General features: G+C 30.5%; 1 protein-coding gene across 1 annotated transcript in view; it reads right to left on the bottom strand.

The window, feature by feature from the left end:
• LOC142330840 (ribosome biogenesis protein BMS1 homolog) overlaps positions 1-25,481 on the bottom strand; it is an 81,104-nt gene continuing 55,623 nt past the window's right edge. The window contains exons 14-19 of the mRNA XM_075376300.1: positions 23,136-23,266; positions 15,934-16,042; positions 13,300-13,570; positions 6,512-6,687; positions 1,976-2,137; positions 1-273 (exon numbers count right to left, since the gene is read on the bottom strand). Of these exons, the coding sequence (XP_075232415.1) occupies positions 73-273; positions 1,976-2,137; positions 6,512-6,687; positions 13,300-13,570; positions 15,934-16,042; positions 23,136-23,266 (1,050 nt within the window). The 3' untranslated portion in view covers positions 1-72. The remainder of the gene's footprint in view (positions 274-1,975; positions 2,138-6,511; positions 6,688-13,299; positions 13,571-15,933; positions 16,043-23,135; positions 23,267-25,481) is intronic.

Below are 25,481 nucleotides of genomic sequence, written 5' to 3'. Positions count from 1 at the left end.
TTTTTACTTATAAATAAAATATTTATAACAAAAAAAATTTTTCTTAAATTTATGAAATAAGATTTATAATTACTACTTCCTTTTGCCTTTTGCTTCTAGTTTGGTCATTTTCCTAAATACTTCTTGTTTTTCTTGTTTTTGTCTTTTTAGTTTTCTCATTTCTTCTAATCTAATAGTTTTTCTATGATCCTTAACACGTCTTCCCATATCTCTCTTTAACTGACGAACTTTAGCTTGATAGTTAGTTTTTAATTTTCTCATCAAGGAAGCAACCTAGATAAAAAAAAAAGCATTGTATATTCTAATTCCTAAAATACCTTAAAATTTTTCTCATACATTAAAATAATTTCACATTTTATAAAAATATTACTTTGATAAACTGAAAAAAAAACAAACAAAGATTATTAGTGTACAACAGCTGTTGTAAAATTGTTTTCTAATAGGCTGTTGGAAGTAAATCAATTGTCACAGTAGCACATAGCTAGTAACAATGTATAATATTGTTACATCATTACCTATAATAAATTACATTCAGTACTGGTAAAGCCACAATATATGAAACATAAATCTGTCATTGTTGTTCCTGTCGATTATAAAGAGGTGAAGAAGTTACTTTTTTTGCATGTAGAAGTTCAAGGGTACTCTACTCTATTCTCTTTCATAAGATTCAAGATCTACAGACTACTATGTAATTTGTATGATACTAGTATGAGTGACAGAGGAGTATATCTAACGAGTAAAAATATTCATGCTGGCAGTATTGAACATAAAACTGAATGCTAAAATGTTTCAGGATGGCATGAAATTTTGTCTATTGAATTCAAAAATATTAAAAACTTATTTTTAAACAATGAAGAAGCAATATAGGAAGCTCAAAAAGAGTGTTATTTTGCACAACAGGGTCACACAAAAGCGGTACATTTTTAATCAACCCTCTTCCAACCAGGACTTGGTCCTAAAAAAATATACATTTAACTACATTATACTGTAATTACTTTCTATATAAATAAATAATTTTAATTTATATGAAATATAAACCACCAAAACACAGTAATTAGATAAATTAAACTTGCCTAGTTTAAATATATTTAGTTGAATGATTACATCAATCCAGTACTGGTCAGCAGAATTTGCATATACATTCATAATAAATTTCAAAATTTTAAAAACAGAAAACAATTTCAACAAACTGTAAGATGAATATGTTTTAATGTAATTAGAACTGAAGATGCAGGATCCCACAAAAATCAATTATTGGGAATTAATATGATACGTTTGACTTATTTAATTACTCTGCTTTAAATTAAATCATACTATAAACTTTAATAACCACACAGTTAATGTTTTTCCCTAAAATCACAACTACATTATTACTTTACTATCATTAAATCCCGCTACCTGCAGCTAAAAATAACAGTATATTTATTTTTATTATTTAAACTTTAAGCATGCTACTACACATGTATTTTAATGAGAAAGATAAGCTAGATGAAATGATAGGTGGAGATACTGAACTAAGTAGAGACTGTACTAGACCACAAGACACAATACCGTATAAAAATATATAAATACTACATATATTTTCAAGTATATGTAATATAAATATATTTCATTCAGATCGGTGACCTTGGAGGCTGCTGCAAACAAGCTCTCCCATTAGGTCTTGTGCTGATTGATCCAGCAGTTAGGGAAAAAATCATTCAACTGATCCCATACAGAGTAATGCCAGTGAGGAAGCACACCACTTGTTGCCAAATTAAATTCACTGGTCATGAAAAAGACAAACTATACCTGGATTTTCAATTCTAAACCTGACTATTGGAAGAGACAAACTAGACGATCATAAAAATGGAAAAAATAGCCCATTTTATTGAAAAGATTAAATACAGTCTGAATTCTGTTTACGTTATTTACTTATTTAATCCTGCTTATCCAATTTATTCTTATTCACTTATCAATTTCGCTAATCGATTACCTTTGCTTCTTCAACATCACGTATAACAGCGATTCTTTCAGGTTTAAGTTTCTTCTTATTAATATTTTGTTTATTTTTAGGTTTATCACGATATGGAAGCTCTTTCTGTAATCTTTTTGGTACTCTAAATGGAGTAAATAATGGCCTTTCACGTTTAATTTCCTGAAACAAACAATAAAATACAGACATAATAAGGTAAAATTATGAATACTAAAGTGTGTAACTGTAGGTAGAAAATATTAGCGGTTTTTTAATTTCATTTTCTAACCAAAAATAATATAAACAATTCTGAATTATTTTAGAAAATAGCTTGTTTTAATTTCTGGGAATTTTTCAAAATTTTAATAACATGTGGCATTGTGTTCTCAAGTAAAAGTAACATTAATGATTGCGTGGATAGAATTGCCATGATATAAACAGTAATTCTGTTGCTCGCAAAACAAAATTTCTGTATGTTTTATTATATAACAAGTTCTTGTGAGATGAAAAAATTGATTTCGTTTGTAAAAAAATTAAGCGGTAATGTTTTGCTCTGCTTTTTTAATACAAAACAAATATAAAATCATAGAGATAACTGGAGATAAACAATTCCTTTATATACTTAGTAACACAAATCATATAATAAAAACTTTGTCAAATCTTCTCAAATATGTTGATTGAAAATGCAAAGACTCTTGCCGGCCCGATTTTATACTTTTAAGAACATTTTGAATGAAACTTCAATATTTTACGCTTAACATTATTATTTATTGATCTACAGTTCTGCAAAACTGAACAGAGGGCAGTTTTTTTCAGTAAACACAGATTTAAAGAAAACCTGATCTTTTTATGAAATTTATACCCTGAAGTGTATGATCTTGTATAACATCACTATCTGTTTTTCTTTAGTTTTCTCCTGTATTCAGTCTCTGGAATGTCCCTTTTAGTCTACAGCAGTAATCTGAAAGTATACACAGTATTCAGGCTTCATTTTCCCTGGTAATTTACATCATTGATATATTCCTGGTGAAAGTGTTTACTGTATTAATCGCTTACATCACCAAGGTTAGGTGGAAATAAGTGTAAATGTTGATACAACATGTAATTTTTACAGAAATATGCATCCCAATTTTTTATAGTTTTCAACAACTGCACTTACCAATTCTGATACTTCTCAGCCTTTGTTTTGCCAAGTTCGTGATTTAACAATATTTTGAAGTGATATTCATGTTGGTTCTCAGTCATTTAAACTCCTCTCTAAGTTCAAATCCTTCTTTAGCTTATGTAGTTGTGGTCCAACAAATATTCCTCTTTGATTTTGCCTTAGTGATCCTGAGAAAGTTACAAGGTATAAGAAACTTTGGCCATTATGATCCATTGTTTTGACAACATTTTTCATCAAACCAAGTTTTTTGTGTAGTAGTGGAAGAATATAAATAGACAAAAAAATCTCATTCTTCTGCCACGCTATGAGTGCTTCTCCCTTCGCTCAATCTTTCTAATGTAGTGGTTTTCCTGTTACTTTCCCACTCGTATAAAAAACAATTGCATTCAGTATAATTGAGCTAAAATCTAATAAAATGGCTATCACCTTTAAATCTCCAAGAATACTAATATATGTGCCAAGAATATATACTAATATATAAGTATATATACTAATTATATTAGTATATATACTAATTAATATATAAGTATATATACTAATATATGTGCCAAGAATACTTTTCATACTGAGTCATCCTAAGTTAAGGTTTCATATTATCAAACTCTCCTACAACTATGCTGTAAAAAAAAACAAGAGAAACTGATGGTTTCTCATTTCCATTGTGAAGCTGTCCTAGTAAATCCTATAAAGAATTTACATCATTGCAGTATACTATATTATCTTGTAAGAACAGGTTAAGAAATTCTTTCTGCCTAATAAAAGAAATTTTAGTTTCACTTTCAAGGAGGTTCCAGCTTGTTAATCTTGAGTTAACAGACAGTTACTCTAACTGCATTTGGACAAATTACGATAATTAACCAAATCAGAAGTTCTGTTGAGTAATTTTGTGAGATTCAGTGCTCTCGCCTAGGAAATCTGGATCATCTTCTAAACTTTTCTTCTAAACTTCATGTTTCTGGTGGAAATGTGTAACATCTAACTCTTCACTGTATGGATAGGTCTTATAGCAGAGGAAGAAATACAACAGATTTATTGAATTTATTTGTGATGCTTTTGATTTTTGTGATACAAAAATAAGTCTATCAAGTGGTTCTTAGGCTCTCTCCAAACCACAGGAACAACAAAAATAATGTCACAGCTTCCTGCTTAGCCAACTGCTTACTTAATAAAGTTACACAAGAATTACAACAGACATGAGTGGTCCAAGACTTGACCTGATCTAATTACAGCCACAACTCACCATATACATACAAAAATTGTTAAAATGATTTGTACAACTACAAGGTATTTTTATACAAACTATCAATTGAAAAAAAAAAAGTATAAATGAAACAACAAAAATGGTAAGTCTGTATAAAAAAGTAAGACTAAAACAAAGACATAACTCACGATTGTATCTGCATGAAAGCGAGAACAAAACTGATTCTCTGGACTGGGTTATTTCACAGTAAAAATAGTGCCTGAAGTGACTATTATATCAATTATTTCATCATTAATACAGGCTTACAAATTTTTAATCATATTGCTGTGATAAATTTATTTTTTGTGCAAGGAATAAATCATAGTAAACAGTTAATATATGAGGATGAATAAAACATAAATGCTAATTCTTTTTTATACATTTATAGATTAATAATATACACAATTCATACCTTCAACATTTCTCTATATAGTCTCCTGCACGATCTACACACTTTTGCCAACAATTTGGAAGCTTGAATATTCCTTATTCATAAAAGGTTTGAGGACCTTTTTAATTGCACATGTGCTCCTTCACGTCTTCATTGTTTTCAAATCATTCTCCTCCAAGTGATTCTTTCGAGGGCGTAAACAAAAAATAGTCACAGGGGGACTAATCTGCACTTTAGGGAGGGTAGTCGAGTGTTTCCCACTGCATCTTTTCCAATTTATTCCTTGTCAAAATTGCGGTGTGCGGCCTGGTTGTTGTCATGAAGGATGACATCTCTGATGGGCATACTCTGTCTTTTGTTTTGGTAGGCAGCTTTTGCTGACTGTATCAACTGGCAATGGTAAGCCGTATTCACCATTCACTGATTGTGGAGAAAATCAATGAGTAAAACTCCGCTTGAGTCAAAAAAAATCATTAAGAGCTTTTCCAACTGACAGTTTTGGCCTTCGCTGGGCAGCCCTCATCCTTCCTTTGCCACCCCTACTCACCAGTTTTGACTCCAGAGTGTAATGATGGATCCATATCTCATCACATGTGATGTTGCACCTCAAAAAATTGTCCCTTTGCCGAAATCGAATCAGAAGTCTCTCACAGATCTCCAATCTGACCTGCTTTTGATTTTCGATCGACAACCTCAGAACCCATCAAGCACTAATTTTTCTAAAGCTAAGATGATCAGCGATAATGTTTTGAGCACTCGCATAGCTGATACCCACTTCTGATGCAATTTCTTCAAGAGTGAACCAGTGACCACCTTTGATAAGCTCTTGACCGGCACATATGTTGTCAGCTGTCAGACTTGACATTGTGCAATCGATCATGACTTTTGTTTTCTACACTTTCTTGCCCACCCTTAAATTGTCTGGCCCACGTATACACTCGGTTCTGGGAGAGTGTAGCATCTCCAAACTGTACCTTTAAATGAGTTAAAATTTACCCAGGTTTAATGCCTTCATTAGTTAAAAAATTTTATGATAATACATTGTGTAACAGATGATAAACACTCTTGCTCACTCATGGCTGTACTGATGACAGGACAGAGCAGAAGAGCTAACAAAGCTAGTTCTCCTTCTCTAACACACTGAACATTAACTCCCCCCACTCAACCATCCAGCTCGGAACTGCTTGCTGCAAAGTATAGCAAAACAAAATTACCAATTAAATTTTATTCACCCTCGTAGATGCCATTCTATGCAGCAATACCTTATTAATCACAATGATTATTCCTTCAAATTATTCCACTGTGAATCATTTATAAATATTTTCAGACATTTGAATTGTATTATTAATACCAGCATTGAATCATAAAATATCTTGGCAAGTGTTTTTTTTTTTTTTTTTAATAATTGTCTTAATATTTTTTTACAGTGACAAATATAAAAAATGAAGCCCTAAGGTCAAATTTTTACGGTTATATTTGGATTCATAATAAAAAACACAATAAATCACAATTATCTGTGTAACAAAACTCTTGCAGACCGGTGATAAGCATTAAAAGGGTCAATGAAAAAATAAATGGTTACACCAGAGAATAATGGCATACTTATATGTATTTTAAATAAAATTTTTATTACTTCCAAAAATCAATACTCTAAATGCAAATTTCAATCCCTTTTTTGTTTTTAATAATTTGGATTATTTAAATTACATTTCATTACACAAACATAAAAAAAAAGTGTAAGTAAATATCAAATATGATTACCGTATAAATGCTGTCTTTTTGTGTCTCATTTTTAATATTATTCTCTTGCTTCAACTGCCACACAGTTTTCATACCTCTCCATGTATTTTTCTCTGATACAGGTAATAATAATGAGGTAACTGGATTATAAAGTTTGGGAACATCAACTTTAAACCATGTTCGACAAAATACAATATCTGTAAATAAACATAAGCAAACCTATAATAAAATAATACAGACTATTAATTGATAACACTTAATAATTCTTCAGTAATTAATTAAAAAGAAATCTAATTTACATACTCGGGTTTTTTTTTAACATCTGGGACCACTGTTAGGTAATGCTTAAGAGGATGAGATGAATGACAATTTTTGTAGCGTGTGAAAAGCCATGCCTGACTGGGATTCAAATCTGGGACCTCCAGATGAAATGCCAAGACACTATCACTTGCGGAAACACTAAACATCACACATGTTTTGTGTTTGACAGCCAATAACTCAAAATAGAGAATAGTTTAAAAGTTTTGTCAGTCTGATAGTTACAAAATTTGGGAAGATATTTGATGAACTTTCCTAGCAATTGCATACAAACATAACTTGTAATACACCAAGACTTTCCAGCTTCCATCCTCCCAACATTTCTCCTCTTTCATCACTATAGAAGTATTCTCTTCTTTTCACATTTACTTTAATGAATAACCTTCCTCTCAGTTGTCTGCCGGGTTGTCTTACATCCACACCTAAGTTCTACCGTAGTTATTGATAACCTTACCTAAACCATTCTTTTAACATGTCCAAACCATCTTGATATCATTCCTTTAACTCTCATTCCCTTACATTATTCTTGAATATCTGAATTCAGCTTAATATTTAATTCTCCTCGATAATTAGTTGATTTTTTAATCTATCTATTTTTTAAAGAAATATAATAACTATTTTTCTGATTTAACTAAACCAGTAAAAAATTATAAAAATGTGTGCGTTGCAATCTGTTAAACTAGTGAATGATAAGCAACTCTTCCCCCACAGCCCAATGACAAAAGGATGATATGTATGACATGTAAATGAGGTATAATCTTTAGACTCACGCTGACCATTTCTGAGGTGTGTGGTTAATTGAACCCTGACCAGCAAAGTACAATGGTATCTACTGTCTAGTATTCAAATCCGTATAAAAGCAACTAACTTTTACTAGGATTATATAATATGATAAATTATTATTGCATGTACACTTAGTTTAAATAATTATTAAATACAATTACTTTAATAATAGTTTCTAAATAGTTTGACTTTAAATTTGCATTAATCAGGCTAAACCAGCATAAAACTGTGATGGATATCCATTACGTTGTTTAAAATATTTTAAAAAACAACTAAAAAAAATTATTGTATTAAACTTGAGAATAAAATTTGAATAATGAAAATAGCAAGTGAAAATTATTATAAAATGAGAAATTTATTAATGTGCACTATATTCTGCTATTACGTTATTCAGGTAAAAAAACCAATTAAAAATTGCCAATTATATATTAGTAGTCGACAAGGAGAGGTGCATATTCGGAGAGTTTACGAACTACTGCTGTGTACAGTCACATTCCAGTGGTACTAGTAAAGTAATTACGATTTCTGCCATGAAATTAGAGATTGCTGTTTTAAACACTATTTTGTGTGTTTGTATACAGATGCATATAATGATAGTGTTATATAATATTGTATTATTTATTAAGATTTTTTCTTCTTTTTTTTTTACTTATAGGACCATAATGGATCACTTAGTTTATTTTTCTTTGGCAAGTTCTTTCTTTTTTTGCTGATTTGTTGTTTTTCAGCTTTTCTTTTTTTCCAGTAATTTCTAAGGGTTTCAGATCTTCTTGCCCTTTCTTGTTCAGAGTACACCCGGCTTATTGTTTTCTTGGGTTTTGATAGGAATCTTGTTTCTTTATTTTTTAATTTCTCATAGTTTCCGGTTTTCATTTTTAGGTTTTCACGGGTTATGTCTAATTCCTCCATGTCTTTCTGTACTTCGTATAACCAGTTCGGTCTGCTTTTCTTGTTCCAGAAAAGTTCGATTATCCGTCTGACAAGTCTGGTCTCTTCCGTTCTGAAAATATGTCCTAGAAAGGAAATACTTTTCTTTCTAAATTTATTAGTTATAAGGATGATCGTTTTGTAAAACTCTTCGTTTGGAATAATTCTCCAAATCCCATCTTTTTTAATGTTTTTCCCGATGCATTGTCATAGAATCTGTTTTTCAATCTTTTCCAGTTTGTAAACCTTGTCTGGTACGGTCCAAGTATGGTTTCGCATCCGTAAAGTATTTCTGGTTGGATAACTGAGTTATAATGTCTTATTTTTGTGTTTATGGACATGCATTTTTTGTTATAGATGTTTTGTGTTTTTATTGTGGCTTTGATGAATTTATTTATTCTTCCATTCCAGTTTGAATTTTCTTGGAGGTTGTGTGTGATGTTTTCCCCCAAATATTTAAAGTTTTCTACTAGTACTGTCATTATTGTTTATTTTTACTTTGCTTATGCATAGTGGGTCTCTCACCATAATTTTGGTTTTTTCGTATGAAATTTTTAAACCAAATTTCCTGCAATCTCTTCCAGTGTTGACAGTTGGTATCTGGCCTCTTCTATATTTTGGGCTAGTAGGGCTAAATCATCCGAAAAGCCTAGGCAATTTACCGAGATATCTTTTCCTATTTTAATGTTATCTTTATTTAATTTTTTCCAATCCCGTATTATAAATTCAAGGGCACAGTTGAATAAAAGCGGTGACAGTCCATCTCCTTGCCTCAGTCCTGTTTTGATGTTGAATGGATCAGATATTTCTCCCCTGAATTTAACCTTGGATTTGGTATCAGTTAGTGTTAGTTCGATGATTTTGACTAGTTTTGGGTGAAGCCCTAAATTTTTCAGGATTTATTAGTTATAAATTTGTTTATTTCCAGAAGTTCTTTCGGTTCTTCACAATTCAGAAGTTTTCTAAAACTTTCTCTCATGATGTTGGCATTTTCTTTATCAGTGTGTGCCAGATTTCCTTCTGAATTTCTTAACATTAGTGTTGGGGGCATTTATTAAGCTTTATTTATATTAACTTCATATTAATGGATTAATTTCAATGTTTAATAATAAAACATCAGTTTTTCTTCTGCTTAATTATGACTATTTTTGTGTAAATAATGAATTTTATCTTTTGTTCTGTTATTTTTTAATAAGAGCAATTGTTTTCTTATCCAACATATTTTAAAAGACAAGCGTGATGAAAATACATTGTATTAAAAAAAGTATACACAAGTAAATAAAGTATAAATTTCTTACATCAACTGTTTTGATTTAAGTAATGAATGATATTATGATGAACAGAGACGCATGAGTCATAGAATTATGGGTTAAAAGTTTAAAATCTGTGTGCAGTTATAAGCATTATGTAATTTATAGACTGTTATTACTAATAGAAACAAATATTCTCTGTTCTTTGCATTGGAAATTGCAACAGTTGTTACTTAAAAGTAGTTGTGTTAAGGTGTCATGCGAATGCTAAAACCTCTTTGCAGTCAAGAGTGTCATCTCGTGTATAATGTTAAGTTCATAGATGAAGAAAAAATGAATTTGTTGGTGCCTCTAGTGAAAGCGATGGAATTTACTTATAGAATGCTAAACTTAAGCCGGTCTACAGTAATTGACATCAGGAAAATCGGATGTTAAGTAGAGGAAATGAGAAAGAAAAAAAAGAAATATACTTCTTATAATAAATATGAAATAGATGATTTCGACAGGTGTGTTATTAAAAAAGAATTTCTTAAATATTTTTAATTCTATAAGGAAATACTTACTAAATGAAAATTACACAACTTTTGTCAGGAGGAATTGAATTTACCGCTAGTAAGGAAACACTAAGGAAAATTATAAAATCTATGGGTTTTCAATTCAGTAAGTGTAAAAATAACAGACTGATTTTTAGTGAATGAGATGATGTAATTACGAAAAATGCATTTTTTCTTAGCTATATGAGAAAATATGTAACTTCTGAGCAAAAGAGAATGGTCATATACTTAAATGAAACTTGGGTGCACACACATTATATGGTAAAAAAGTGCTGGTAAGTGATGATGTACCAGGTGTATTTGTTAACAGTAGTGCCAGTGAATTTAATTTTGCAGGTGGAGACATAGGATTCATAGATGGTGCTTTTTTAATGTACGATTCCAAGAGTAAAACAGAAGATTATCATAAAGAGAACAATGAAAATTTTTTGAAGTATAATGAAAAGTAAGAAAGTTATCCCAGGAGTACCGGTAAATTGTATTTTAGTCATAGATAATGCATCTTACCATAATAAACAAAAAATAAACCTCCGTCATCCAATTCATTGAAAATAGATATTTCAAGAATGGCTCCAAAAAAATTTAATTAACTACAATCCAAATCTAACAAAAAAAACCTTTAGAAATTACAAACTACACCACCTACCACCACAATATGAATTAGAAAAAACACTAAATAACAAAGAAATTACAGTGCTTAGATCGCCACATTACCATCCAGATTTTAATCTAACTGAATTTATTTGGATCTATAAAAAAAAATTGAGATGGCAATATATGTCCCACTTTTCATTAATAGAATTGAGAGTTGTTACATTAAATGCAATTTCATAAATTACTGTAGAAGAGGGAAAAAATATCAGTATACAAAGTTCAGCAGATAATAAATTCTTACTGGAAAACAGATGAGTTAATGGAAGATGCCATTATATTTAATTATAAATATAGGGATGGACGATGATGAAACATCAGGTAGTGAAGATGAATTAGAAATTAATTCAGTGTAAGTGAAAGTGAGTCAAGCTCAAAAATCTAGGGTTGTTGGCCTATCATAGTTCTACAGAAATTGCATACAAAACCGTTAAGGACTGTATTGATTGTTTAATTAGTAAATTAATATAAAAATATTATTTTATATTTTATTCAGACTATATCCAACTTTTTATGATTCATCAAAATTATTACTATCATCAGCTTTGAATAAAGTGTTGTGAACTATGATACCATTTAGTGAAAACATTTACGTAATTAAATTATTGTTATTAATTTTCAAGTTAAATTTATTTCATTTATGAATACAATAATGTAAATTAATATTTTTGTGTTATTACCATTCAGAAAGAAATTTCAGTTTCTAAAAAATACAGTAACCAATTTTATATTGACAACATTTCTTGTTTAAAATGGATCGACAAGAATGTCACTTTGCTCAGTAGGACTAAGCTCAGACTGTACTGTTGTGTTATATCTGCATCTCTGTCTATAGTCAAACAAAACAACAGTGCGGCGTTCCTCCATGAATATGAACTTTGCCTTGTCAACTTGTACCGATATTATTTCTATATTAATGTAAGACAAAATAATCCTTCATATTCTATATTTGAGTATTTAGGGCTTCTTCTCTATTATTTATAAGAATTTCAGGAATAGATTAACTAAATTTTTTAAGATAAATAATATTTATTCATATGTAATTTATAAATTTTATTTTTTCTGACAATTTACTGTGCTGGTATAAAGCATCTCTAACATTTCAATTGTTTGTGGTGTAACAGGTGGTTTTATCAATAAAATATTTAAATAATCTATATTAAATAAAGTCCGAGAGAATCTATTTATGGTCTGCAATTCAGTGAAGTTAAAATCCTGATATCCACCTCCCCACAGCAGAGAGGGGGTACAAATTTTATATATTAACAAGGAGACAAGGAGAAGGGTTGGGACAGAAATATATGGATACCGTCACAAGATGATTATGTTAATAAAATGCTACGGCTGATCTATTTAATCAAATTTAAATAATTCCTATTCTGAGAAACAAAGATGTATTTTTCCCTATCTGTGATAAATCTATGAACTGTTCTCATTCTGCTAATGCCAGTCAAGCGTGAAATAATAAACAAGAAAAAACTTCAATTTGAGTCGCTTTAAATATGAGTATTTTCTTAAAATGTTTTAAATTCAGTAAAATTATAAAACACGGTTATAATAAAACTGAGAATTTTTACACTCAAACTGCTGAGAAATTGAAAATTTAACATTTTAGAGAGAGTCTTTTTCAATTGTTGTCTACCAGCACTTTCCTTAAATAAAATAGTACCAGGAAGTAAAAACAGTTGAACTTATTTAAAGACATTCACAAAAGCCCCCCGGTTAAATATTATACTGTACCAGATATATATTTAAAAAATCAGCATTATATAAATTTATATTTCATAGTTACATTAGTTTAATAGAAAAAGCTAAATGATTGTCGAGACAAATCTGAAAATAAGACTGTTGAAAATTATTTAAAAAAATATCTTTTAAAATTAAAATTAGATAGTTTGCTATTTATCAGTAAGTTTTTGTATATGCCTTAATTTTGGAACTTATTTTCTTTTTTTCAATTATAACTTTTTATAAGTTTATTTTTTGGCCATTTTAGTAATTAATGTAAGCAATATAACACTATAATAAAAATGTTATTCTGCCTGTACAGTTTGCGGTCAACAACCATTTTTATTTCACAAATGTACAGAAAGTATGAAAAAATATGTTCATTTTGTTGTATAAATACGGTTTATTTAGTCACAAGTATTATACCATTATCATTTTTTTATTTAAATTCTTTTATATCCTCATTTTCTATCGATGATAAGTGTTTTAACAATGAAATGACCACCTAAATTTTAATTAAATTCTTTTATGAACAGTTTACATTAATTGCATCGGTTTATATTTAAAAATATATATTATTGATAAAAATTATACTCACCGCTTAACTTTATTTTATCCTCAAACGTAGCTCTAAAAGCACCTTCTGGCTTATTAACAGCTTTTTTAATTTGTCCTCTAATACCAGATACAGTTTTTATACGAGCTCCTTCAAATTTAGCAACTTCTAATGTTGTATTAAACATACCACGTATAAATGCAGTTTTCTTGTATATTTTAAGAGGTACACCGGTTAATTTTAATTTTTTTGTAATTTCAGTTGACTGGTTAGTATCTATGATAGTACCTGTTATAACAATTCTAAATCCAAGCTGTCAAACATAACATTAAAAATATATGTTTATAAAAATACAAAAGTTTTGTTTAAAAAAACATTATTTACAGTACAATAACTATATGCAAAAACAAACAGAAAATAGGATAGATTTTTATTATAAGATAAAAAAAGACCAGTGAGAAGATTGAGAAGACAAAATCATGAAAAAAAGCAGGAAAAACATTCCCATCGCTAAAATTAAATCACTCTCAGACAGACAATTGTATCACTTGACAGAAGTGTTATGTAATAGTTAAGTCGCTGATAAAATTCATTTTGGGAATCTTCAGATATCATTTCAAAATAAAATACAATACGTTACTTACTGAGGAGGCTAGCATATTTACAACTTATTATTACTCTTAGCTAGTAAACAGTAACCATCGTATTAAATACACCACAATCTAAGGCATTAACGTAAATTTAAACAGAGTTTATGGAGAAAGATGGTGCTATTAATACAGATAAGTTAATAATATTAACAACGCACAAAATAAGATGGTTAGCAAACTCTAAAACATGCTGCAATAGCGGATCACATGGAATAATCACTTACTTACTTTTGGATCGCTTGGTTGATGTAAAGGATTACTTTACGACATAAAAAAGTTTTGAAATAGCTACCGTTTATTTTAGTAAATGTTCATCAAATTTTAATATAATTTTTGTTTTATAAATAAACAAAACTACACTAAATAGAATATAAACTACACAAAACAGAAACGATACATTGTATGTTTATCGATTTTTTTAAACTGTATTTATAAATTTTATACATAGTAAATTACAGCATTTTTTCAATCTTTTTTTTTCATCGCAAGCTGTGTAAAAGCATTCATATATATTTATGAATTAGCCATTCCTTATAATTCATTCATTATCATATAATTAAGCTTTAAGAAAGGACTAAGTACATTTAAAATTGTGGTGAAAGTATGTGATTTTATCAGTTTACATTTCGTACTATTTTGATCTTTACAACTATTCTAGATGTACATTTATAACGATTATAATTTTTAAACGCAAATGGAGATAAACAGAATTTATATTACAAAATGCTAATGAGCTTACTCTGTTAAGAAAATTATAGCTTTTTTCATGAACAAAACTCATTGAAATTTTACAGTAGCAAATAATGTTGAAGACAGATTAGATCTTTAAATAATAAAATTTAGAGAAAATTCATAAAAAGATGTTTCTCTTTTAATAATGATCGGTCTGTTTTTGCTTGATAAGTGGTGGCCGATTAAATACTGTCTACCTGACATTTGAATTTGTTAAATATATGAAATGTAATTCATTTAATGTATAGCTGTAGGAATATGATATTTAATCGATTAACTCTCATTTTAATTATCAAAAATAATGATGTAATTCTGAAACGCTGTCTCTTTTTTTACTTTTGTGCATTTGTTTTAGGTTATGAATATCTATTATTTAAAAGAACATCAGCGTAAAAAAAAGTACCAACCATATTATGAATCAAAACTCATAGAGCAAACTGTCAAAACTGAATTAATGCAGCGTATGAAATGTGTGTGAATTATGAAGGAATGGCTTCATAATAGTCTTTCACTGAAACCAAGCTGAAATAAAATAATTCAGACAACGATTTTCTAAGCTTGAAAAGATTAAAAAAAAAACTATTTTTAAAATATCATTATTTATCATTCTAATGTTCATTCTAATGTTCAGAATGTACTGCAAAAGGGACAGTGTTACAGATAATGTATACGAAACATTTTCAAAAGATATTAACTATGATGATTCTTTTGTAAATAACAAATTAGTTTTTTTATCGTTTTAAATATCAAAATCTGGAAAATATCTTTATTCATCACTAGTAAGAGTTATTCACCATTCGTATTGTTTTTTGTTGGTTCTTGCCTTCAAATTTCCAACTGCAGATTATCAAATTGTAAGGAAGGTAGATTATTAAAAAAAACAAAAAAAAAACAACAAATATGATAAAACTAAACTCTAATATTAAAATATCTACTTTTTCGACCTTCAATAAACTTTTATTAATATATTTTAAGATAAATATACAATCAATTTTAATCCAAAATTGATTCCGGATTATACCCAAAATAAAGTAATTAGCTTTCATAATTCACACACATTTCATGCACTGTACTAATTCAGTTTTGACAGTTTGCTCTGTGAATTCTGATTCATAATTTGTTGGTACTTTTTTTATATTGTGAGATGTTTTAACTATCTGTCCTAGTTTTAAATGAAACATCCAATTTTATTTATGCAGATGCAATTTGGATCTTAAATGATAGTTTTCTTTTCTTTCTTATATTCTAAACATTTTGGATTTCAATAAAAAAAATCAATAAAAACAATAATTACCTGTCTACAAGCAACATCCTGTACAGCCAGTAAACCAGTTCCAGAAGGTGTAAGAGGACCCCAAAAATGTACCATACAAGCTACATGCTCAGGTGTGTATTTTAACATCCTACAATAATTACATAATGTATAACTTAAACAAACATGAAAAATGTTATTGAAGTGAAAACTTCTTTAGGCACATTGTGTGGAAATTTTGGAATAGACTTTTGCACGGGGAAAAAAAAGCTGACTCGTAATCAAAAATTATCATGAGACGCTAGAGCCATATATATTATAAATGGGTTAGTTCTCACAAAATATAACAGATGGCATTGATGTGTGACCGCGTACTTTAAAATAGTTTAATATAGATTTAAAAAAAAAAATTGTAAATATATACCTACTTAATAATTTTTAACTCTATTCAAATAATCTCACATCAATCAATGCCATCTCTTGCATTTTAAGAGAACTAACTAAGACCAGCACTATGTATATTGTACATTCTAAAATTCTAAATACATGCGATACAGTACATTAGTACATTCTAAAAAGAATAAATTATACTTCTATAAATATATTTATAGGCATAGTACACGCAATGCGGTAGATAAAGCATATATTTTATATGCTGTTCGGGGTATTCAAAAGAATAAAAATTATCTTTTTACATTTACAATTCCTAATAATTTACTTATGGAGGATAATGAAGATAATAGTCAGAATCCAATTAACAGTCAGAAAAGAAATGCAGATGAAGAAAACGACAATGATACTTATAAAATTAATAAAAAAGATAAATGTTCAAAAGAATTATGAAGATTACGTAATCAGCAATGTAGCGAAAGTCAAAAAATTTTCAGAAACAGACATGTCCGATGAAAAAACCAGATAAAAAGAATTATTGAAATTGCGTTCCAAAAGATATAGAGGTAACAAAAAAAAAAACCTTGTGATCGAAAACAAAATATTGACAGAAAATAATCATTAAAAAAAAATTCTCGATTTGAGATAAAACCAGAAATAAAAAGTTACAAACAATTCATACTTCACAGATTGTTGTTGATACTTCACAGATGTTCCAGTTATTTCAGAAAAACAAAATTGCAAACGATTCATACATTACAGATAGCAGATTAATATTCTCATAATATCCTCAAAATTAAAAAAATACTTTTTATGTATAATACAATCATCGAATAGAAAATCGGAAAAATTTGTTATGGTATCTACACACACTATATCCAATTATCAGCATCAAAATTCCAGTTTTTTGAAGTGAAAACTTCTTCAGGTGCGTTGTGTCAGAATATTTTGTATGTACAAATTACATGGGAACATGGGAAATAAAATTGCTGACTCGTAATCAAAATCTGTAACATAACGCAAGACGCTACATATATATATATGCAAGCAAAAAAGGCATAGCGCGAGAATATATGCATATATGAGTGCATAGTATAATATGTAGTAACAGAGGATGGGAGGCGGGAGAAAAAACTGCCGGTGATTCACAATAATTCTCCCTCTCTATTGCTCACAATAATAAAAGAAAATAATTGTTTAAATTCAATGTAACTGTAACGTATTATAATATTCATTGAGTCTGAATAACATATGTGAAGATTTTCAACACCTAATTTATATACATTAAAATACTGTCGATAAAGATTGCTGATTATTGTTAAAAAATTACTTTATATGAAATATTTTGGTCCTGCAATTCCATGGGGACGAATTTCACTCGCGCTAGTATCTCAAGAACGGTGGCCGTTAGACGCATGGGATTAGAACCTATCGTTCCAGGTGATTGCAAAGCACCCTTTCATGTTAAGCCTTTCAAAATTGCGTTAAAACCGTGTCCTAGGGCACACCGTTTTCAAGATACGCCCTTTTTTTTATTTAACGAAAGATATGTCTGAGAAATCCCATTTCTTATGAAAAATATAAATAAAATAACTTCAGCTGTCAATAATTAGCTATCACAACTATAAAAATTGTAAATCCACAACACCTGCTTTCGCTGGTGTCGCTAATGATGACTGATGCACAACATCATTATAAATTTACAGCATTAACTGAGTAACTGTTAAATTATAAAAACTAACAATAATTTTGAAGTTTGAATTGTAAATAATGATCAATGATGACTAGTACATGAATACAACAGCAGCTTTGTTGTCTTCAACACATCAGAAAATTAAAAATATAGGCCAGGATTTAAAAAATTCATTTGTCAGTAGATAAAACTACATCCAACTATGGTCAATAGTCTAAATTAACATAAAATTATGAAGTTATGCCAATTTTTTATCCATCAACATTTTCACACTTAATCAAAATAAATTTACTACACTTTTCTTGTCTTTATAAAGATGTTTCTCTGTTTCATCTCAATGTTTTGGGTTTTTATTTTATTTTTATCCTGGAACTGCAAAGAAATCCCTTTATGTTTTATTCCATAATGGCTGTGGCATACTAAGGACAAACTTCAGATAATTCTGCTTCACAACCACATTACTAGGTACTTTTCTATCGCTGCCAGTCAGACAACCAGGAAGCAGGGAAAGTGACAAGAGAGATGCGTTCCCTTACTTTACAGGGGGTGGCAGATGACGAGGTTGAGGCCTTTTCTGTAGGAGCTAGCCAGTGACTTGCTTAGAGAAGTCTGATCTCACAAAGCAATCCATTTGCAACTTCCATGAGGTGGACACAGTCATCATTGACCTGGTGACCAGCACAAAGGATACCTACATGCTGAAGGTCTTCACCAGGATCTCCTGGATTCAGCATTACCTCTCTAAAAGATTGGCAACAGGTAGTTTCACTGAGGGATAGGTACGATCAGAATGAATTGTGGTGTTCTGCAGAAATCAGAATTGGGGCCAAGACTGGCCCACAACACTATATCGCACGTGACGAAGTCCTGTCCGTCATGTTTCCTGTTGGAGCAACCCTTAATGGGTTCACAGACGACTTGGCACTCATCTGTGAACCTAGAATTGGTGGTGATGGACACTGAATACAAGACGATAAACATTATTGTTTCACACCTGCAAGAGATCAGGATTCAGCTTTCGCTAGAGAAGGCCCAAGTGGTCTTAGTTTTGGTAGATGTGGGCAGACTCCTATTTCGTTTAGGGTTGGTACCACGGTATCCCACCCTACCCCTCCAGTGAAATACCAGGGGTGTGGACATCCCAATCCTGTAGGGGAAGACACACAGCTTGTGGCGATTCCGGCCGCCACACCACCCCCTCTGATCCTAGTCCTGAAGGGCTTTACAGAAGGTTGTCTTCAAACTCTGTAACTGATTACATCTCACAGTCACCCACCAAGCCTCAGTTGGGATGCCACCAATGCCTTGATAGACATCTACATCAGTAAAAACCAATAACTCAGCCAACGCCTTCACTTTAATCTTCCTTTGGACATCTTCACATTTCCTATCCTACAACATCACCCTCTGAACTAGCTAACCAAGATCACAGGAGCGCAAACCCTTCCTGCAGAAGAGATTTTGCTGCACTTCAGAGATCTGGAGAGAATTTGATCCCAAAGAACATCATTGGGACCACGCTACAAACCAAACGATTGTGGTACATGATGTTCACAATGTTGGTTGAAATCATCTGAACAAGTTGGTAGAACATCTTGTACCATGTACCCAAGGAGGTAAGGAATTTCTATAAGGGAAGTTGACAAGACATCCTTAAAAAAAATATTTTTTTCTCTAAAAAATAATTTTTTTTAGTAACACTGACTTTTGTGATCATCAGAGCCTACATAGCTGCTGACAACTTGCAGAGAATGCATCCAGTTCATTGAATATGGTTTTGGCTATTGTCATCTTACCTTACTTTTTAATATTGTTATGTCTACAAAACTTAACGAGTGTATTTTTTTAAAGATCATTTAAACATACTATTCAGTCTTTTACTTTTCACTATTTGTTTTAATAAATTAACCATCAAATAGGGTAACATAATTTTTTTATATTGTTTTTAATTAAATTGCACACTTTTTCCAATGGACTGGTAGTTTTTCGATTCCATTTTTATAAAACGTATTGGGACATGTTCGAAGCCAGAGTACAAATTCTTCCTACCTCTTAGTTATCGGAAAAACACTGCCCCCGAATGCTTCCTTTAGAGATTCAAAATAATGAGTTGCTTGGTGAACAATTGAAAGTATAAAAAGGATATTTAATAGTGGCTCAGTTTATAATTTATTTTAAGCTTTGACAGGAGTATGGAATGTCATAAAAAAGTATTACATAAAAGATTAAGGACATCATGTCTTTTGGACCACAACAGCAAGTTGCCTTAACCTTGTCTTCAATTAGAAGAAAGTTGAACAACACAATGAAAAAAAAAAAAACTATCAAAAGAGCCATGCCCACCAACAATCTTATTTTTGCCTTTACTGGAGTAGTTTCATTTTATGAATGCAATTCCATCCTTGAACTTGACTGCTTCATTTCAGGGGTGTAGTGGTGCATTCACATCTCATCACATATAAGAATGAACTTAAAAAATGACCTCTTCTTCTTCATACCAAGACAAAAGTCTCCAACAAATTTCACCTCACTTGGACTTTTTTCAGCACTCAAAATGCAGAGAACATGAAGTACAGAAGCGGATTGCATATTCTTTGGTTTATTTCAGTTTTTGCACTAATTTCATCCACTGTTACTGGTTGGTCACCTTCCAATAAGGTAATTTCACAAATTTTATCGGCATTATGTTACTTTTTAGTAGACACATGAATTAAATTTTGTTAAGCTATTACCACTACCAGCAACAATTTATTCCATCCAAGCACTTTTGTTTTTGATTAATCCTCATCACCAAATTGTGCACATAATCTTTCCAAAATTTCACTTGGCTAACATTTTTATTAAAACTTAATAATAATATGCTGCACAATGTCACTAGATTCTGTACAGGACTAACAGAATGAAAGTAAAGACTAACTGGTATCATCGTGATGTTAGATAACTGATACACAACGTAAAATTACTTGAGCCTGATTGCATATTGCAGGTCTAGTTACCCCCCCGTTGCCTACCTACATAGTAATGACACCATGAAATCATGAATATCATTGCTACAAAGAAATTCTGGTTTATACTTGACTGTTCCTGGTCCTTGAGTGGAAGTGTGTACATATATACACCCACACAATATGTACATGCACAATTAATATAATGTTTTTTTCTAAAATTAAAAAAACAGGTCACTTTATTCCACAATCAGATAAAGATAATCAAGTGCAAAAGATTTTTTATGAAAATATTATTCTTATATTAAAATGATTGCAAATTATAAGTCATAAAATGTGCTAATAATTAAAAAATGCCTCTCAATTAAAAATTTCAATTATTATATTTGTAGTTTTATTTATTAACATATATATCCTTGCTAATACAGGTGGGCCATATTGATGGAACATATTTATATTTTGAATATTGCAAGGAATAACAGTCATGCATATTCTTCAAATAGCTTAACAAGAAGTGTAAGGATGGGAGTTACTGATACATGTTTCTTTCATTGTGATAGGGAATCATCATGATGTGGACCGTCGTTGAAATTTCATATGTCGTGGAGGCGTTCTTCAGTAACATCATTTAAGAAACGGGTAGCACCATCCTGAAAGGTCATACTGCATACTCTTCACAACTTTCGCAAGACTGCAAACACGAACAAGAAACAGTGCCCTGGGAGACCTTGATCATCGCATAGTGCAATAACATTGAAACTGTGTCCAACGCCATGAACCAAAGTCCAAAGAAATCAACTTGGCAATTGTGTCATCAAGTGCATATTCCACATACCAGTGTGTGGCGAATCCTTAAAAACGACTTACAACTGTATCCATGCTAGGTACAGATTGCGCATAAATCGGTCAACCAAGATAAGGTTCAACGAACCACAATCTGTGATTGGCTAATCAGCAAAGGTAATAATTTTGTGCAACACCTTATCACATCTGACGAAGCTCATTTCCACCTCAGTGGTTATGTCAATAAACAAAACTATCGATTCTTGGCTAGACAAAATCCACAACTGTTGCATGAAATGACATTGCACAGTGCCAAGGTTATTGTGGTGTGCAGTGAGTCATACCTGTGTGATAGGTCCCGATTTTTTTGAGAATGAACATAATGACACTGAACATTATTCATTCCCAAAATGAGACGGTTTGGCCTCAGGGTCATGTGGATGCAGACCCTGCAAGTGGACTGCAGCAGGTGCCACCAGTCATACTGAAGTAGTGTCAATGACACTTCCCAAGATGCCTCATCTCCAGATTCGTGATGTCCACTGGCCATCCAGATCTCCCGAACTAACTCCACCAAACTATTTCCTGTGGGGTTATCTAAAGGAGAAGGTGTTCACCACAAAGCCCACTACTATCAATGAAAGGAAGGACAGCATCCAAGGGAAGATAACAGCCATCCCTGCTGAAACCCTGCACCAAACTATGCTGAACATGATTGTTGCTAAAGAACGCTTTCATCATGGTGGTGCCCATCTAAGGGATGTAATCTTCTATTTCCTGTGAGGTTATCTAAAGGAGAAGGTGTTCACCACAAAGCCAATTGTTCACTATCAATGAACTGAAGGACAGCATCCAAGAGGAGATAACAGCCATCCCTGCTGAAACCCTGCACCAAACTATGCTGAACATGATTGTTGCTAAAGAACGCTTTCATCATGGTGGTGCCCATCTAAGGGATGTAATCTTCTATTTCCTGTGAGGTTATCTAAAGGAGAAGGTGTTCACCACAAAGCCAATTGTTCACTATCAATGAACTGAAGGACAGCATCCAAGAGGAGATAGCAGCCGTCCCTGCCAAAACCCTGAGCCAAACTACGCTGAACATGATTGTTAGGGTTAAAGAATGTTTTCATCATGGTGATGCACGTCTATGGGATGTAATCTTCAAACACTGAACACAGTGCAAAACTCCTGTCCTTTGGCAATGTGTTCCACATAGTTGGTAATAAATGTTGTGTTCAACGTGCTTCACAAATGCATTTTAAATGTATCCCACCAATATGGTCCACCTGTATAACAAATATACAGTATGTGGTTCAATTGATAAAAATCTAACTCAAGTCTTAGTATACATCAAAACAATAAATAATAAATTACTATAAAGGCTTTTGATAAATAAATTTAATTATTATTAATCTTACAACTACATTTACCTATGTCGTAAGTTATCTTCTAATTTAGAATACACAGGAAGGGTTTGAAAACGTCTCCAGCCTAATGAAAATATTAATGGATCATTTGTCTTTAATACTCTTTCAAACCATCGGTGTTTTTTAATACGAGCCTGTAAAATAAATTAAAACAACCAAGAAAAAATTAAAAATATATTTATAATAACCAATCGATAAAAAATTTTCCACAAGATTTTGGTTGGGGGAATAACCTTATAATTATTTTTTTATTAATGTAATTTCTCATTATGTACCACGTTACAACAAAAAACTTCATTTTAAGGATGTAATTTATATTAAAACAATAAGCGCTATAATAAATTTAAAAAAAAAACCATTATAAAACTTACAGTAAAAAAGTAGACTAGGTACATACTGTAATAATCTAATATAATTAAAATAATAAAATTCATCGCACAAAAACACGATATAATAAATTAACAGACAAAATTCAAATCTAATCTAACATACTTTTTGACCACAACCTAAATACAAGTCTGCCTTTTTATAAAAAAAATCTGATGTGGACATTACATATATTAAACTACATATACACATTTAAAAAAAAAAAGAGAAGTACATAAAATTTTATATCATAAATAACTTCTGATATTTTTTTATTGTTATTATGGAATTATTATTTATTGTAAAAAATGTTTTACAATAATAAATTAATATATTTATGAGGTTAATAAATCAATATATTTAAACTAAAAAAAAGGTTTAAAAAAAAGGAGATGAAGTCTGATTCGAACCGATGTGCCTTCCCCTTGTAAGATCCGAATATTGCATTAATTAAAATTTTATTTGGCTATAACTCTGGAACCGATGAAAATAAGTGCTGCTTATGATATATCGTTGAAGAACTCAATGAGGGCTTATTACTGCAGTTAAGAAAAAGTCCAAAATCAAAATTTTTGTTGAATTTAGGGCTTTTTTTGGACACTTTTGGTTCAGTTGATTGCAATCAAAAGTGGAGATGCAGAACTAGATGTTACAACAGCTCTAAATCTAAAATTTCAGAATCCTATGGTTAATTGTTTTTGAGTTATGCAAGATACATACAGACGTCATGCCAAAACTAGTCAAAACGGATTCAGAGATGGTCAAAATGGATATTTCTGTTGAAATCTGAAATTTTTTGCAATCACAGTACTTCGTTTACTTCATAAAAGGAAGTAAAAAAAAGAATCGAAACATCACTTGATGTTTTGATGCAAAGGTGAGAATAACACCAATAACAGAAGTCTGTTTCAAACTAGTAAAAATTTTGTGAAATAAATTATTAAAAATGTTTTATTATAAAACTTGAATCGGTTTGTTAATACAAATGTTTGTATTTGATAATTACTATCATTGCCAAACATCATGGATATATATATATATTTATATTCTTATATAAGATTATTAATTTATATTATATATATATAGTTTAAATGTATATTTGGATTTTATTAAATAAATCACCTAGTACAGAATATTGAGATAAGACATATCTTAAACTTAATTTTTCATTAAACTACTTTTCTATCCCCACATGAACTTTTAATTTATTTTAAATCTGACCCCCGTCACATTATATCCAAAATAAAAGACAAAATTCTTAGGAATAAAATGAATTTACCTAATACATTTATTTAATATAAAAAATTGTTACGAATTAATAAATAAATAGCTAAAATGTAAATAAAGACACTGGACATAACTAACATATATCCTAGCATACCTGTAGACCACACCATAAAGATATAAAAATAAATTAAAAATTTATTAAAGGTTTATCACTATTACAAGAAATATATGTTAAATTTAATAACAAATATACACAAAAAATTACTTACCTATGGGATTTCCACTATCAGTTATGTTAGAAATATATTTACAGAATTTTGTCATACGCATAAAGATTTTACATGGACGCGGTATGTTGATGATACTTTATCGACATATATTTAAAACTAGAAATGCTAGCGACAGCAAAAGTGAAACACAATTTAACGGATTATTAACAAAAGTAGAATGTAATACAGCTGCATTTGTTAATGCGCTAAAGAAGAACATAATTGTTTTAAACAGATTGTTATCGGTGAAAATAGTTCTAAACAAAGAAAAGACTTTGAACGAAATAAAAAGTAATTATGTAAAAGTATTAGAAAAACTATTCCCGCAGAAAAAATAAAGAGGATCATAAATAACTTAAAAAGCAAAATAAAAAAGAAAATAGGTAAAAAGACAACAGGTAACAAAAGTATAAATATAAAAACACGGAAAAAATTTTATCGATACTGGAAAAATATGAAAACCCTACTGTAGGTAAAGCGCCAGGTG

The sequence above is a fragment of the Lycorma delicatula genome, chromosome 10 (assembly GCF_047948215.1).
Source record: "Lycorma delicatula isolate Av1 chromosome 10, ASM4794821v1, whole genome shotgun sequence".
NCBI lineage: Eukaryota > Metazoa > Arthropoda > Insecta > Hemiptera > Fulgoridae > Lycorma > Lycorma delicatula.
The sequence above is the reverse complement of the archived record's forward strand: the minus strand, read 5'-3'. Positions and strand labels throughout refer to the sequence as shown.